Source organism: Petaurus breviceps, unplaced genomic scaffold (genome assembly GCF_028583685.1).
Source record: "Petaurus breviceps papuanus isolate PSGF00001 unplaced genomic scaffold, PetGlider_PUasm1.0 38, whole genome shotgun sequence".
NCBI classification, from domain to species: Eukaryota; Metazoa; Chordata; class Mammalia; order Diprotodontia; family Petauridae; genus Petaurus; species Petaurus breviceps.
Window position 1 is genome coordinate 48,969,144 of NW_027186304.1, and position 18,691 is coordinate 48,987,834.

At 36.8% G+C, this 18,691-nt stretch overlaps 1 protein-coding gene across 4 annotated transcripts in view; it reads right to left on the minus strand.

Annotated features, from left to right (window-relative positions):
• The window catches only part of TRAPPC8 (trafficking protein particle complex subunit 8), a 137,966-nt gene that overhangs the window by 11,144 nt on the left and 108,131 nt on the right, over positions 1-18,691 (minus strand). For all 4 annotated transcript variants that reach the window (XM_069099864.1, XM_069099861.1, XM_069099862.1 and 1 more), the window contains 4 exons: positions 13,451-13,547; positions 10,092-10,160; positions 9,944-10,002; positions 2,012-2,197 (listed from right to left, as the gene is read on the minus strand). In XM_069099864.1, the coding sequence (XP_068955965.1) occupies positions 2,012-2,197; positions 9,944-10,002; positions 10,092-10,160; positions 13,451-13,547 (411 nt within the window). The remainder of the gene's footprint in view (positions 1-2,011; positions 2,198-9,943; positions 10,003-10,091; positions 10,161-13,450; positions 13,548-18,691) is intronic.

Below are 18,691 nucleotides of genomic sequence, written 5' to 3' on the forward strand. Positions count from 1 at the left end.
CCTCTCCCTCTCAACTTTAAAAACCCTAGCAATGAGTATAGGGCTCTTTTTGGAAGTTTATTTTTCCCCATGTAGAAAACATCAGTAGTGGATCATCAATAGTCATCAGGTTTGACAGATCCTGGAAGACTCTCAGGCAGATCCTGGATATATGGCCCAGGAAAACAGCAACAGACTTCTTTACTGTTACCATCAGGTAAAAAATTAACTATTTTGGTATGCCTCAGCAGAAAAGTTGACTACCAACAACTCCTTGATCTCTTCCTCTTCTGATTTTTGCTGGATGATCTCTCTTGACCCCTGCCTGAAGATCTACATCATCATTCTTTTGTAGCACAGAAGTTGCTTTCTCTTAATAAAGTCTAGGTTCCTCCATCAGTTTTTTCAAGTATTCTGTGTTTCTTTTTCTTCTCTGAAATATCCTAGCATCTGACATAGGCCAAATTCTCTTATGACTCTTCAGTCTTTTTTTTCTTGGGTTTTTCAATCAAAATTTCATTTTTAAAAAATTTTTTTGGCCTTTACTAATTTGTTCGTTTACTTTTAGTTTACAAGATTCAGTTCCACGGTTCTTTTGAGTTTCAAATTTTTTTCCCCTTCTCCCCCTCCCCCCCATGGAGGCATACAATCACAAGTATAGGATCTGCAGATACTTTCACATTAGACATTAGTCAGGTTATAAAGGATTGTATCAGATGGAATGAACAATAGGAAAGAGGAAACAAACCAAACAAGAAAAAGAAAGAGAGCAGGTAATTTGCTTCAATCTGCATTGAAATTCTATTCTTTCTAGTTCTTTCTCTGAATGTAGACATCTCTCTCCATCATGAATTTTTTGGAGCCCTGCATTGCCGAGTCCAGTCTATCAAAGATGGTCGTCACACATATGTTGTATCTATAATTGTGTACAGATTTCTCCTGGTTCTGCTCTTCTCACTCAGCATCAGTTTGTATAAGCCTCTCTGGATATATATGAAGTCCTGCTCCTCGTGTCTTATGGCACAATAGTATTCCATGACATTCATATACCATAACTTGTTTAGCCATTCCCCAATTGATGGGCATACCCTTAATTTCCAATTCTTTGCCACCACAAAAAGAGCTGAAATATTTTTGTATATATGGACCTTCCTCCTGCTTCTGTGATCTCTTTGGGATACAACCCTAGAAGTGGTATTGCTGGGTCAAAGGGTATAAAATTACTTATAGCCCTTTGGACATAGTTCCAGATTGCTCTACAGAATGGTTGAATCAGTTCACAACTCCATCAGCAATGCATTAGTGTTCCAATTTTTCCACATCCTCTCCAGCATTTATCATTCTCCTGTTTTGTCATCTTAGCCAATCTGACCGGTGAGATTTGTTACCTCAGAGTTGTTTTTATTTGCATTTTTCTAATCAATAGTGACTTAGAACATTTTTTCAGATGCTTATAGATATCTTTAATTCCTTCCTCTGAGAACTGCCTGTTCATATCCTTTGACCACTTATCAATTGGGGAATCAAAACTTCATTCTTGAAGATGACCTGAAAAGTCTCTCTTCTAGGAGGGCAACTGACCTGTACTTTTTGAACCAACTGAAAATGCATGGTCATGGCAGAAAGACCTGAATATAAGTCAATGAAAAATTCTTGTTGATCTCCTTACTTGCTGAAAGCAAGATCCTTAGTCCTCTGTCATTCTTAATGGTATCATTTGTGATCGACTCATCGAATAAACTGCTTGTTTCAAAATCTCTTTGCCTTTTCTGTTTACCTCTAAATTTTGAGAATGGGGAAAGAACACCCACATCTAAAAGAAGCAACATAGGTTACTGTTCTTGGAAAAAAAGAAAATTACTTACACTGAGGGATATTATATAAAAAGACAAAAGTTAAAATTGGAACTCTTCAGAAAATTAAATATAGAAAAGCCAATATTTGTTATTTAGTTCAGATATCCAATATTTCAAAAATAAGCATACTGTATTTAAAAAAAACATACTTATTCAAAAAAAGTAATGATACATACCTTCCATAATACAACAATATTCAAATCCACCTCACTGCATTTTTGAATTAATCTCACTGCATCATCAGAGGGCTGTTTTTCAGTTGCCAGAGAATTATATGTGGATGACTGGGCAAGTGTTTTTTTTAACTCAGATGATAAACTTCGAAAAAAGAAGTCAGCACATGGACTTGCTGAACTTATTATCTGTTTTTAAAAAAGCAACACAGTTTAGTAAATGTTATTAACTTATTTATTAAAATCTAAATGGAATAAAAATGTACATTTCTTAGAATTTATATTTACACAGGAAAAACATTCACAAATAGCTTCTTGAAAATTATATGACAAACAGTTTGAATGCTGGTAGGCAATCAGAGGCTGGAAGTCTAATAGGTGGCACTATACGCTAGCTCTCTGTATTGGTAGGTAGTCATAGGCCTAAGAAACTAGTAACATGGAGTTCTTCCATGTAGATTTGAAACCAATTACTTTCAATCCCCAGGCTTCACTCTTCCCTTCAATTCCACATCTAACTTACTCTATTTTCATGTATCCAAAGAGGATGAATATATATTTCTAAGACAATAAAAAGAATGTATAGAATAGTTTTGTGTTGCTTCATATTACATGTGGGGCAAATAATGTTCAATTATAATTACAACATCAAGCAGTATCTAATGGAATAGCATACAAAAGATCACAGGCACATTCTCTTCTCTTTTTACACAATCACAGGTCTACAGTGGAAGAAGCTACAGATCGTTTATTTTAGACATGAAAAAACAAACTCATGAGTAATAACCATATTAAATAATATTCCGTTTTTCTTATTAACCTTCTAGAAGTCTTATTCCATATACCAAAAAAAAAATCTAGGTAATGTTTAAAATCCCTAAAATTTCCTTTTTCTTTATTTAACTATATGAGCTTATAGTTTGTATTTTTATTCTTTTGATTAAAAAGTAAAAAAGATCATATACTAACAATGACAGGTTGAAATTTGTGTACTTAAAAGGCACAAGGTTTAAACTTAGTATGTTCTATTTCCTTATCTTCCCTAAAGTCATGGAATAATTATGTGTAGCAACTTCTATAATAGGGGCTTTTAACCTGGGGAGGCCTGTGAACTTTTCTTAAAAAAAAAATACTTTGATAACTGGTTAATATAATTGGTTTCCTTTGTAATTCTATGTATATTCTTTTGTGTATTTAAAAATATACTGAGGAGGGCTCCAGATGTTAAAACAGATTGCCAAAGTGGTCCAAGACACACACAAAAAGGTTAAGAATCTCTGTTTTCTGTGAACTCATATATTTATATAGTTTTTGAGAACCATCTTATAAGGTGACTCTAAATCTTGTCTTGTTTTGACCTCTTTCCAGAACAATACAGACTATTGATATGTAGATGTTCTATATATATATATATATATATGTGTGTGTGTGTGTGTATATATGTATGTATGTATATGTAGACACTTATAACCTAACAAGTTGAAAATTGATTTTATTAACAGTCTTCAAAATGGATACCTCTTCTGAAATTCCTTGTTATTATCAACAGCTCTTCTATTCTCTTTAATCTTTCAGTTTTACATTGTTGGAGATTTCTTCCCCCCCCCCGCCCCAAAATGCAATGCACTTCCCATATAAAATTTTGTCCATTCTCTCTCAAATATGTTGCTCTAACTTTAACTTGTCTTTCCATTTTCACTATTTCTGCTCTAATTCATAACCTTATCAATATCATCTTATCAACTCATGCCTGGACAACTGTAACACTTTAGTATAACCTTTCCCATACCTAATCCACCCTAGATTTGCTCTTTACCTTCACTGAGACCTCCAATCCCTTTACCCCTCAGCATGTTCTCAGGCTCCTACCCCTACTCTCATGTCACTTTCCTCTCTTCCCAATCTTAACCCTATAGTTAATTCCCCTTTTACAATGCCAACTACGCTCACACCAATTGCTCCCTTGTCCTAATGCCATTCATCCTCAGCCAAGCCCCAACACTTAGTGGAGCTGGTGAAAGTCACATAACAGTGTGACAGGATAACTATAAATTCATATTATCCAACTTCAACTAGACTCTAATTTCATCAAGACAATCAATTCCTTTACTCCCACAGAAAATACTCCAAACCTTTTCTTCTGTCCTCAAGCCTCTCACATTTCACCCTTCTGTGTGTTAAGCTGAGGAGCTCAACTTTTATTTTACTGAGAAAACTTAAGACCTTTCAACATGAGCTCTCACTTTCCCCTTTACTTTCATTTCAAACCTCTTGACATTTCCCATTGTCTTCTTCTTTTATCCCAGTCTCTGACAATGATATGCCTTTCTCCTAGCTAAGGCCAACCAACCTACGTGAGCCTTTGATCCTGCCCCTTCTCCAGCTGATTGAAATCTCAAACATCCTCCTTTATTCTTTGTCATCTTCAACTCCTCCCCATCTAATGGTTTTTTCCTTACTGCCTTGAAACATGTCCAAGTCTTCCCAATCAGCAACCAAAAAAACCCTTCACTAGACCTTCATCATCACCTCAAGCCATCACCCTTTAGGCAAACCCTTGAAAAAAGATGTCTATACCTGCTACTTCTACTTCTTCTTCTCTAACAACCCAATTTTGTGCAAATTGGCTTCCCACTTCATCACGAAATGAAACTGTTCTACAAAGTCTCTTAAATATCAAGTCTGATGGTTTTTTCCTACATGACCTGTCTATCTCCTGTCTCCAGGCCTTTGAAATGGCTGTTCCAGATACATGGAATTCACTCCCTCCTTCCACAGCTCCTCTCTTCCTTTAAGACACAGATTAACACCATTTTCTGAAGGAAATTTTTCTTGATCCTCCCAACAACTAGTGTTTTTCCTTGCAAACTGTCTTGTAAATTACTATGTATATATTTTTATTTATTCATTTTATGTTTATACTATATACGTATTTGTTTTCTCCCCCATTAGAATCTGAGCTTCCTGTGAACAATGACTGTTTTATCTTTGTATTTGCAACCCCAATGCCCAGCATAATGCCTAGGAGGTATACTTGTTGAGTGACCGGATTGAAATTATAGATACATGCCAGCTGTGAGTCCTGGGCAACAATTCTGATCCCTAACCTTTCTGTTCCTAAGCTTCCTGGGCTGAAAGTATCTCAAATACCTACAAAACAGTAACAAGATCAGTGCTGAACTCAGAATAAGCAAAGCAGGCCTAATTAAGAGGTTTGTTTCCTTCCAGAGCCAGGCCTGGGGTCAGGAAAACCTGAGCTCAAGTTTGGCCTAACGCAGTTAACTAGCCATGTGACTGTGGGCAAATCACTTAATGTCTGCCTCAATTTCCTAAGCTGTGAGATGAGGGTAATAACAGCGTCTATCTACTAAGGTTGTTATGAGATCAAGTGAAATAATATTTTTAAAGTGCTTAGCACAATGCCTAGTACAAAGTAGGTACTTAGTAAATGCTTCCTATCTATCAAGGGAGGTCTCTGAAAGTACAGAAACAAAAATTATCTACATGCCGTCAGCACAGAGGTAATCAGATGGAAAAGGGGAAGAAGAGATACACATATGGGTAAGGATATTGGAGAGCAGACTGAAGGAAAAAGAATGAAAATAATGGGTAGGAAACTTGTGATATGCCACAATTACATAAAATCTAATATCCTGGTGGAAATTCAAAAAACATTTATTAAGCACGGATCACATCCACAGCATTGTACTAGAGACTGAAGAGAATTTAGGCAAGGGGCAGTTGGTGCTTGTGGTGGCTTACAGTGTGAGAACAAGACATACACAGGTAATTATCACACACAATCAAACACAGTAAGTATACCTGAGGTACAAGGCAAAGTGTGGATGAGGTCTAAGTTTAGTTAATAAGATTTATTAAGCATCTACTATGTGCCAGGCAATGTGCTAAGAACTGGGAATACAAAAACAGTCTCTGCTCTCAAGGAGCTCACAGTCTAATGGAGGAGACAACATGAAAACAAGTGTGTACAAACAAGATATGTACAAGGTAAACTGGGGATAATGAATAGAAGGAAGGAACCAGCCTGAAGGATGAAAGGGGGATCAGAAAGGCTTCTCAGGAAGGTTAGGATTTTAACTGGGACATAAAGGACCCAGGAAAGCCAGGAGGCAGAGATGAAGAGGGAGAGTATCCCAGGAATGGCAGAAATAAAGACAACCGAAGGGATGGTCATTGTTCATGATTGAAGCATGCACACACATGTGCTTAAACACACAGACACACTCCTTTATCTAAATTAATATGCAAACTAACACCAGGCTAAAGACCCAGTCAAAATAATAATACTCATTTGGAAGAACAAAAGGTCTAGAATCTCAAGAAAAATAGTCAAAAATAGTAAGAATGAAGGGGTATAATATTAATAATTCTCAGACTATATTGCAAAGCAGTAATCATCAAAACTATTTGGAACTAGTTAAAAATAAAAAGTAGATCAGTGAAATAGACTAAATAAGTAATACTCAGAAGCAAACAAATTCAAAAGCCTAGTGTCTGATAAACCTAAGAACACAAACTTCAAGGGGAAGAAGTTGCTGTTCAACAAGAACTACTAGGAAAACTAGTTTTACCAAAAAAACATTTTTTTTTAATTAGAGAAAAGAGATTTGAGTAAATTTTCTTACCTAGCAAGGAATATGAGGAATCATAAAAGAGACCATTTAAATTACATGAAAAACAAAAGCTTTCATACAAGCATAATCAATGTACTTAGAAGAGAAACTAGAAGAAAAAATTTTCAATCAACCATTAATAAAAATCTAGCAGTCAAGCTAAAAATATCTAAGAAAAAGTGTCAATACTCGAGATAGTGCTCAAGTATATGAATAAAGAGTTTTCAAAAGACGAAAGGCAAATGATCAACAACCACGTAAACATGCTCCAAATCACTACTAAAAAGAGAAATGCAAATAATACTACCCTGAGGCTTCACTTTATACCTTGAAAGTTAGCAAGGATGACAGAAAATGGAAATTAATGCTTGAGGATCTGTGAGAGAAAATAAAACACCAGTAGCAAAGCTATTAATTGGTTAAACTATTCTGGAAAGCAATTTGGAATTATGCAAGAAAAAATCATCTAACTGTTAAAGCCTTTGACCTAATTAGCCAGTACTAGAAATATATAGAAAAAAAAAATAAAAAATATATACCAAAGAAATCAAATCACAAAAATCAAATCAATCAGTATGATGAAGTTATAGAAGCTAAATGGCAGAGTGTATAGAAGGAGTATGACAAGATGGAGAGTCAGCCTCCAAATCAGGAGGATTTTGCTTGAAGTCCCACTTCTTACAGTTATTGATTACACGACTCGGGGGCAATCACTTAACCTCTCAAATGTTCTAGGTAACTCTCTAAGATTGAATTGCAGAGAAGTTATTGACCCACATTGGCAAAGTGAGTTTTCTCAGTTGGGAGGTCCCTAAATTAATGATATCACAGGTTCAGTTCCCATTCTCTATTAACAGCATAACTTTTTTATAGCAGCAAAAAATCTAAAAACAAAGTATTATTGATTGACAAATGTCTGAACAAACTATGGTTTATCAGTGTAATGGAAACCTACTGTGCCCCAAGAAATTACAAACATGAGGAATTCAGAGAAACACAGCAACACTCCTATGAACGAATGAAGAATGACACAAGCAAAATCATGATACAAGGAGTGACTACAAAAATGTTAAAAAAAAAAAAAACATTAAAAGCAGCAAAATTCAGAATTTTAATGACCTCTAACCTGAAGAACATGAATCTCTATAGCAAAGTACTATGGGATCAGAACTGTGGTACCATTGACAAATACAGAGAAGTCAAAGGGGAAGCATATTTATAGAGGATGACAATATGCTCAATTTTGTGTGTACTACATTATTGATGCTGGTGGTACATGCTGGTGGAGTTGTGTTCTACTGGCAGTTGGAGATACAGGTTTGGAACTCAAAAGGCCAGGACTGGAGATTTAAGAGTCATTAGAGGAGGCCGAGCCAGTGCCAACTCACCAAGAAAGGAAGCCATCAAAAGGAGGAAGATAGCCATGGACAGAATGTTGGAGACCATGCATCTTAAAAGGTCAGGAGGAAAATTATCCAGCAAAGGTGACAGAGAAGCAGTTAGAGAATGAGGAAGAAAACTCAGGTAGTGTGGTGTCTCTGAAGCCAAGAAAAAAAAATTCCAGTAGGATAGGGTGGTCAAGTATCAGATGCTGCAGAGAGGACAAAGAGAATAAGGACTAGAAAAGAGAATGTTGTTTTTAGTAATTATGTGGTCTTTGGTAACTTCTAGTGAATTAAATAGTTACACTTTATGATTTCTAGGAATAATCAGACCAAGGAGCAAAGAAACTGGATGCTAGGGATTACCCTGAAAAAAGAATTAACAGGATTGACAAGGTGGGAATTTAGAAAGAAAGACCTAAGAGCAATATTAAAGAGATCATGCATACTTTAACACATATTTAGAATTATAGCAGAACTTCATATATACATACTGACTGTGATACTAATCATCTAAATAGGTAAAAAAAAAAAACAGTGTCTGGGGTAATTCAGACGATCTAATCTCCTTTGTTTTACTTCCATTCCCACCTCTGGACTGTGCTCTACTACCAACCTACTCTTTTATTCTTACTTTCATTTCTAAGCCATTTAACAGGAAGAACGCTTTCTAGTGGAGTGTATACTCTATGTTAAAATTTTCCAACTTTTTTTTAATTCCCAAAGAAAATCTTTTAGATTAATAACTGACTCCTACTGATAAACTAACAGGATAGTATAGCAGATTAGTCTACTGTCAGGCCTAATTGTGTCATTACATGAACCTCATAAAATTAAAATTTCTAAAAAGTATTTTACGATTTAAAACAATTTTATGAGCAATTTTAATATATTTTATATTAAAAAGTGAAATGATGTTATGCTTGCATTTAAACAAAAACAAAAGCTATTTTCTATTCTGACTGCACTTGTTATGTGTTAATAAGTCACAGATTTTAAAACTATAAAATTTCTAACAGTGCCTTTCTGTTTGAAGGCCAGTACAGACAAAGTCAAGTATTACTGGGGTGTTTTTTGCTTTTCTGGAGGGCAATTGGGGTTGTGACTTGCCCAAAGTCACATGGCTATTAAGTGTGTCAAGTGTCTGAGGCCGAAGTATTACTGTTTTAAACACCTAGGCATATGAACTATAAAAAAGATGTTCTTCAAAAGTTTCCATTAAATATTTCCAATAATCCTCCAAAACTCACAGAAACCACACCTACATTTTACAAAGTTGCTTTCTTTGTTTTTCAGGCTGACTAATTAGAGAAGCATATGATGTTAATCTCTAATGATTCCATTAGTTCACCATCTTCCAATCCTCTTATTTTGCATACAGGGTATGCCAAAAGATTTAGTGCAGTTTTAAGCTATTAAAGATTTAAACCACACTAAGACTTTTGGGACACCCTTTATAAGGAAAGTGAGGTTTAAGTATTCCTTGTGCTGCCTTCTTGTTTACCTATTTTGCTGCATCATTACAGGGAATGTAATTATGGTCCTAATTCTTCTAAATGGTCTGAAGCTTCAGATCAAAGTTCTCCTCAATCTTCCAGATTAGAAGCATCTCACGATTTCTACTTTTCTTGTAGTCATAAACCCATTAATTTACCTAAGGTGGTTCACGCTAAGCAAATGAGGTACTATTTTTTGTTATCCATCTATTCACAATTACTCATAGGGAAGGGAATGTGGGAGAGAAGAAAGTATAGGGAGGTTTGTAGGGAAGGGAAATTTCTGAAAGATCAAATAATGATAGGGTGTTTGAACTCCAAACAGCAAAGAAATCAATAGCTTGCCTAGGTCAGAATAACAAAGTATATTTTGACAATGACTGTTTTTTAAGTCAAATAATTCTATAACGCCAATTTACCTACCTGTTCACTGCCAAAAATGATGTCTGCAAATGTGTATTTTTCTGATAACTGTGCAGCAGCTAAAGAATAAGGGAAGACAAACATCATCTTAGAGTCATGAACATAAAGCCTCATTTGAAAAATGTGTCAATAAGCAAAATTAACTTACCTTCAAAATTTTTACATCTTACTGCCTTAAAGCACAATTTTCCCCTCTCTCTACTAGCAAGTTTCGAATCTAAAAGATAATGGAAATTTTTTTTCAAAGTATATTAATCAGTTTTGCTAAAAGAGAAATACAACAGTCTCTATTTGTTAAAAGTCTATTTTAACATTCAGATATCTTTGGCCAAACTGGAACATCAGTCATTTTAAAAAATCTTTAATTCTTAAAACATTATCTCTTTGGTGCCAGGACAATAAAAAATCATTTAAGTAAGGAATTTAATATTCCAGAATTAAAAGTCTAAAAACCAAACTTTTGAACTAAATCAATAGTTATAGTAGAGGGACCCAGAGAAGAAGGGTGGAAGGAAAACAATCCTTTCCTGGGAACAATAAACTCTGAGATGAACGGGTGACAAAATAATTTATTTCTAATTCTCATATTAAACAATACATGTAATCTACATAGTGTAGGAATACAAAGGACATTCTTCTCTAAGCAGTCTTGCCTGTTCAGTGTAATTCAGCAAACATTCATTAACTACTCATTACACAGTACTATCATCAAGGTATTAAAGGGATAAAATTAAGACACTACCCCCATGTAGCCCTCACCAAACTGACAACTCTATTAGAGGGAGATAGATAAGCAGCTCTAACAGAAAATACTACATAATTACATAACAGCAGAAAAATAAAACGTTATGTAAAGTTAAATTGGGATAAGGGTCATTATTACTGCTTGATGGGGTTGATGATGGAAGTATGTAAAGGAAATAGAAATCCAAGAAATTCCAAGAATTATAAGGAGTGTGAACAAAGGCAGAGACAGGAAAACACAGAATGTGCTCAGCAGATAAAAAAATAGCTCACAAATTTTGACTGGACACTGAGTACATGGAGGGGAATAGCATGAAATAATAATGAGGGTGGCACTAGAGTGTGGACAGGTTTGAATGCAAGGCAAAAGAATCTAAACCTTATTCAGCAGGAAATACGGCACTAACAAAGATTTTTCAGAAAAGGAATAATATGAAAAGATCTGGTCATCAGGAAGAATGTTTCATATTGCACAGAACTATTTCAATAGTCCAGGTAGATGTAATAAGGACTTGTACCAGGGTAGCAGCAGTGGAAAGAGAAGGGAATGGATGCAAGAACTATTATGGAGGTGAAACTGATGCCTTGGTGACCGACTGAATTTGAGAAGTGCGGGAGAAATAAAAGTGAAAGGAAAATCAAGGCTTAGACAATGGCACACCAGGGAAATAGTGGCATTCCTGATAGAGCTAGTGAGGAAAGAAAGACAAACAAGCTTTGAGTAAAAGATAAATAAGTATAATTATATATACATTTGTGTGTGTGTACATACATATGTACACACACACACACACACACATATTTGAATTTAAGTTTCTGGTAAAACACCAAGGCAGTGACAGGGTATAATGAGTTGGAAATGCAGGTACAGAATTTAGAAGACAGGTCCAGATTAGAAAGAAAGATTTTAGAATCTCAGACAGAAATGATTAATTAGCTGAAGTCATAAGAATGGAATTAAATGAAAAAGGATGGGGTGGAGAAGAAGGTAGTCCATGAATGGCCAAAGTACTGAAGACGTGGAGGGCATCTTAAAGTGTCAGAAACAGAATGAGGAATTAGTGAAAGAGAAAGAAGAAAGGGTTAGGGAGGTTGGAAGAGAATCATAAATACTAATTTCAAAATTTCAAAAGCCAAGGGAGGAAAGTACATTTAGGAGGCAACAGAAAACATGCTCAAATAACTGAATGTGTATTCAAAAGTCCTAATTTGAACTCTTCACCTTCTCTACTTTAATCCTAAACTTCCTTCCTAACTTGAGGGGAAGGCAGTATCCTCCCAGGCACTTGGGTTCAAACCTATCATCTTTGACTTTTTTTTCCTCCTCCACCCTTCTCCCTCAACCAAACAGCTGCTAAGTACTATCATTTCCACCTCTATCTCTAACAGCTATTCCATTCTCTTAATTCATACAGTCACCAGTCTAGTTCATACTCTTATTGCTGCTGATCGAGACTACCAATTGGTAGTCTCCTAATTGGTCCCCTAATCACCAGTTTTCATTTTTACCAACCTATCCTTCAAACAGCTGCCAAAAGGATCCAAAATAAATTTTCCTGTCATTCTCCACTTCCCAAATCTCCAGTGGTTTCCTACTGCCTGCAGGATAAAATGTTAACTTCTAAGCTAGGCACTTAAGGCTCTCCACAACTTGGCTGTAACCTACAGGCTCATTTCTTATTGCCTTACTTCACAAATTCTACCTTCCAGTCTAAGTAGTTGTACCCTCATATCCACAGATCTGCACAGGTCCTGTAAATCTTCCTCATTCCTAGATTATATTCCATTCTCATCTCTACACATCAAAATCTTCTTCCTTCAAGGCTCAGTTCAAATTCCACCTTCACTAGAACATTCCCTGATTTTTATAGACACCCCATCTCACAGCTAAAATATTCTCTCCTTTAGTTTTTCCTGGTACATTTTGCCTGATTCTTCCTTTATCCCAATCACATGCTATCTTGTATTTCACTTATCTGGACATATATTATGCACACTCCCCACTCCCAAGCCACAGTCCTAGAAGGTGGGGACCAGGCCATTTTTCATCCCCCACTGCCCAGCTCCTAGCCAGGATGAGCTTTGCATATCAGGCATTTAATGAATGGCTGCTGAATTTACTACAATGAAAGAGTACAGGAACCAAAAAAAGATCACTGGTTTTAGTAATTAAATTCTTCATGCTATACAGAGGTTCAGGTGTTATTTGAACTCTGGCACCAAGTAATTTTGTTTGAGGTTCCCTGCATCCACTGCTAACAGCAAAAATACAAAGGCTGGTTTGTGTTATACTGCTTGGTGGTTGTTAGACTGCTCTGTAGTCCCAGAAATGAGACCTCCATCACCATACAAAAATTACAGCACAAAACTTTTCCCTACCTAATTCCCCCCTGACTCTCCCTGCTCAGGGGCCTCAGAGGCTCAGAGAAAAGAGTTACCATATTCCCCCCAGATGCACCCACAGTCAAAATCAATGTCGAGTTCCAGTTAGAGCAGTAGAAAGCGTCAGGAAGACAATAAGAAAACAGCACATATAAAGTAAAAGGAAAGGTAGAAACTAGGGAAATGAAGGAAATGGAAAAATATGTGGAAAGTAAGAGAAAATTTTAGACAAAATAAAGGTAGGGAATAGGGGCACTCGTAGTCATTTATTTCCCATAAAAGTATGATTTAGTACTTTATTAAATGATTGATTCTTAGGATTCTAAAAAAAGAATAGGAAATATAAATGAATTTACCATAAAGGAAAAAAAAATTACAAACCTTTGTTTTCAGAGAGATTGACAGATTTCTGTAACTTCCAATGCTTGCTATTACTTGAAACTTGCACTATATGAAATTCCTTAACACCTGCTTCACTCTGTCAAAAAAAAAAAAAAAGAGAGAGGGGAAGATGTGGTCATCCAGAATCAGAGTATCACATTATAGTATTTGGTTCTGAACAAAAATATTGAGATACTGTTTGATGAATAGGTGACTCTTTTTGCCAAGACCAACTGACTGTATTTGTACACTTATGCTTATTATCCTGCTTTGGTAGAATGACACTGTAATAATAATTTCCTCTTTCTAATATTCAGTCTCTCCCTATCTACTGGCTCCTTCCCTGCTGGCCTACATATACCCTGGTCACTCCTATCCTTAAAAAAAAATCTACTTCATCTTATCATCCCCTCAAGCTACATCCTCTCCCATCAACCTTTCAAAGTCAAATTCCTAGAAAAGCTGTTTACATTCACCTTCTCCAATACTTACTTTCTCAGCTCCTTACAATATGACTTTCTACCTTTTCATTCAACTGAAGGTGCTTTCTTCAAAGTTACCAATGATCTCTTAAATTACCAAATCCAATTACTTTTTCTTGGTCCTTCTCTGCAACATGTGACTCTATGAACAGCCTTCTCCTCTTTCTAGCTACTCTTGACATTCTGGGTTTCCATAAACTACCCTCTTCTGGTTCTCCTCCTCCCTCTCTAGATTCCCTGGTTTAAATTATCAGCTCTAATGAAGATGACTCCTAGATAAAATTTATCCAGCCGAAGTTTCTTTCCTGAGCACCTGTCCGGCATCAGTCTGCTGGACATTTTAAACTGAATGTCCAGTAGGTATTTCAAACTCAACATGTCAGAAATACATTCCTGAGAACTACCCTTCTTTTCTATTCTGTTGCAGGGACTCCTATCCTTCTAATCACCCAGATTCACAACACTGAAGACATCCTAGACTCTTTATTCTCCTTCATCCTACACATTCAATGAGTAGTCACATGCTGTCTACTGTCCAGCATTCTATTAGGGAGCATAACATGTATGCAGATAAGTAAATACAAAGTAACTTTTAAAAGCAGCAGATAGTACCTTTTACCTTCTTGACTGGGAGAATCAGAAAAAGTCATGTGCACTGGAGCTGGTCTTTGAAAGAACTAGAGATTCAGGGTGGCTAAGTGGCGCAGTGAATAGAGCACCAGCCCTGGAGTCAGGATGACCTGAGTTCAAATCCAGCCTCAGACACTTACAAAAACTAGCCGTGTGACCTTGGGCAAGTCACTTAACCCCAATTGCCCACCCAAAAAAAAGAAACTAGAGATTCTAAGAGGCAAAGATGAAGTGGAGAAATGTGGAAAACAAGCCCATGCAAAGGTAGGGAAATGGGCAACAGAATGTTATATATGTGGAAAAGGGAAAGGAACAAGCACTTATTGTCTACTATGGGCCAAGCATTTGTGCTAAATACTTTCCAACAATCAAAAACAGATGCTATTATTATCACCATTTTAGAGGTAAGGAAATTGAGGCAGAGAGAATTTAAATGACTTGCTCAGGCTAACACAGCTGTTAAGCGTCTGAGGTCAAATTTGAACTCAGATCTTCCTGACTCTGGGACCAGTGCTCTATTTACTGCACCTTCTAGTTTACTATGTGGAACTAGAAGTAGACAAATTTGACTTGAATGTAGAGTGCATAAAGGGAAGTAACATAAAACAAGACTAGAAAGGAATGAGGCTTTAAACACCAGCCTAAGGATTTACTATTTTATCTCAGAGGCAGTGGGGTACTACTAAAGATAGATGAGTAAGAAAGTGATACAGTTAGAGCTATCCTTTAGGAATATCAATATGGCTGCTGTGACAACCAGCTTAGATAGGGGAGAATATAGTGGCAGGGAGACCAATTACAAGTCTACTACACTAGTCCAGACAAGAGGTAAATATGGTTGGAACTAGAACTGTAACATATAAATGGAGGAAAGAGAACATATTTAAGAGATATTGCAGAAGTGGAATGATGAGACTTTACAATAAATTGTATAAGGAGGAGAGGTGGTCAGGGGGAAAATAAGAATTACACTAAGGTGAACCTAGATGAATGAAAAAAAGAACAGTGATGTCCTCAATAAATAAATCAGGTAGCCTGAAGGAGGTGGGTTTTCAGGGAATATAATGAATTCCATTTTGGCCATGTAAGATTTTAGATGCTAAAAGGATATCCAGGTGGAGATGTTCAGCATTCAGCAGCTGGTGATTATAAGTAACATGGAGAGCTCATGAGAGAAATCAGGCTAGACAGACACCTGCTAGAGATGTTAACGGAACCCATGGTAGATGATGAGATCAACAAAAGAGAGAGGGGTCAGCTGAGACTCTTGCCTTAGACTTCACCAAGAAATACTTAGGCCACTCATCACAACTCCCCCTTACCCTCTCCTCTTCACACAAATCTTTATTATTTCTTCCTTCTCTTCAGACTCACATGAAAAGGTGGCCTTTCTTGCCAACTTCTCTACATGCATTCCTCAGGAGACTGTCTTTAGCATCATCCCTACTCTCTTACTTCTATAACCCTTCTCTATCCTATTGGCACCTTAACTGATGTCTATAAATGTGCCCATGTCCATCTCATCCTTTAAAAATCCTCAACGGAGGGGCGGCTAGGTGGCGCAGTGAATAGAGCACCAGCCCTGGAGTCAGGAGGACCTGAGTTCAAATCCAGCCTCAGACACTTAACATTGACTTCGCTGGGTGACCTTGGGCAAGTCACTTAAGCCCAATTGCCCTGCCTTCCCCCCTCCAAAAAACACCTCCCCCCAAAAATCCTCAAAGTTTCTACCATCCATGACAGCAATCATCATCATATATTTCTCTTCTTTGTGGCTAAACTCCTTGAGAAAGTAACTGACATTTGGTACCTTCACTTCTTCTCTTTTCACTCTCTTCTAAACACCTTTCAACCTGGCTTCTGACTTCATCATTCAACTATAATTGTTCCATCCAAGTTATGAATGAGTTTTGGTTTTTTTTTTTTTTTGCTTTTTGGAGGGCAATTGGGGTTAAATGACTTGCCCAAGGTCACATGGCTACTTTTTGTGTTAAGTGTCTGAGGCTGGATTTGAACTCAGGTCCTCCTGACTCCAGGGCCAGTGCCCTATTCACTGCACCACCTAGCCGCCCCAAGATTAGTCAAGTCAACTCTTTTTTTTTTGCTTTTTGGAGGGGGGAGGCAGTGCAATTCGGGTTAAGTGACTTGACCAAAGTCACACAGCGAGTGTGTCAAGTGTCTGAGGCTGGATTTGAACTCAGGTCCTCCTGATTCCAGGGCCAGTGCTCTATTCACTGCGACACCTAGCCACCCCAATGAATGAGCTCTCAAAAGCCAAATGTTTTTCTTATCTTAAAAGCCTTTTCTCAATCTTCCTTCTTGACTTCTCCGTTGCCTCGGACCTGGCTGACCACTTCCTCCTACTCTAGTTTTTCAGGATATTGCTCTTTTTTGGTTCTCTTCCTATCTTTCCGACTGTTCTTAATGAGTCTCTTTGGCTAATCCTTTATCTAGTCACAATGTATCTTACACTCCCCCAACCCCAGCCCCTAAGGCCTTTTCTTTTCTCTATGTATTATCTCATTTGATTTCAGCAACTTGCATAGGTTCAATTATTATCTCTAGGTAGATGATTTCCAGTTCTATACTTCTGGTCCTACTTTTTCTTCTGAGCTCCAGTCCTGTATCACCAACAGTCTTCTGGATATCCTGAGATAAATAATCATATGGTGATTATGCCTCCCTGTGGCATATGCTTAGCAGTGGGATTTCTGGATGTGCTAATCACCCATAATCACCTCAAACTGGAAATGCCCCAAACAGAACTCATTATTTCTCTTCGTCCCCCAACCCCTTCCCCCCCTCCGCCCCTAGAATTTCCACTGTATCTCCAGGTTCCCAACCTTGGTGTTGCCCATTTTCAAATCAATTGCCAAATCTTCACAACATCTCAGATATTTTCCTTTCTCTTCACATCCATAGCCACCACTTCATTTCAGGCCCTCACCACCTTATCATTACCAAGGTAATTTTTCTAAAGCTTAGGTCTGATCATGTCACTCAATCAGTTCCAGTGGTTCACTGTTGCCTCCAGAATGGGTTATTTTTTATAAAATTAAGCAAAATAACAAAATTCATCTGAAAAAATAAAAGGTCAAAAATCTTAAAGGAACTAAGGAAAAAAAGGTAAAAATGAAGGGGATAAAAAGCCATTCTTGAAGATATAAGTGGTCAAAGAAGAAAAATAGTTCTTGAATTACAAATATTAACAGCCACATGAAAAAATGCCCTCCAAAGCATTAATAACAAGAGAAATGCAAATCTAAACAATTCTTGAGGATTCACTTCATACACAGCAAATTATCAAAGGTAACAAAAGATGGGAGGAGTCTATGTTGGAAAGATTGTCTACAGGCATACTAATGAACTCTTTGAGCTGGCTTGACCATTTTGGAATGTCCTCACATTCTGATCCAGAGATCCCACTGCTAGGCATATGCCACAGGGAGGTCAATGACAAAAAGAAAGCCCCCTTATATGCCAAAATATTTATAACAGCATTTTTTTTGGTAGCATGAAAGAACTGGAAACACATTGCCCATTAACTGATGAATGGCTCAACAAGTTGTGGTACATGAATTTAATGGAATATTATTGTGCTGGAAGAAATAATAACATAACAAAAAGACAAGCATGGAAGACTTAGATGAAATAATGACTAGTAAATACAACCAAAAAAACCAATATAAACAACAACATAAATACAAAGAACAATAACTGAAACTAAATGCTACGAAATTATGATCAAATTTGACCTCAAAGAAGAAATGAGAAAGAAATATGCAAAAACACCTCCCTTCCTTCTCTGCAAGGTGGAAGACTACATGTGGAACACTGCAAATAATGCTGGACTTTTTCAATGCTGACCTATTGATTAGTTTTGCTGAACTGTTTCTTTTTTCTTCTAGCTGGCTCTCTAGAAAGGGGAGAAGATGAGATACGTTAAGAAATGTAGTATTGACATTTTTTTAAAGCCAATCCTGATCCTACCTAGAAAGTTCCCCACAAAACATAAGGGATCTATAGACTGCCCTTCATGAATTACTGCACTAGTAATCTTTAGTTCTGTTCTTGTCTCAGGTTTGTTTCTATCATCACAAAATCAGTGACCCACTGTGTCCATGGAACT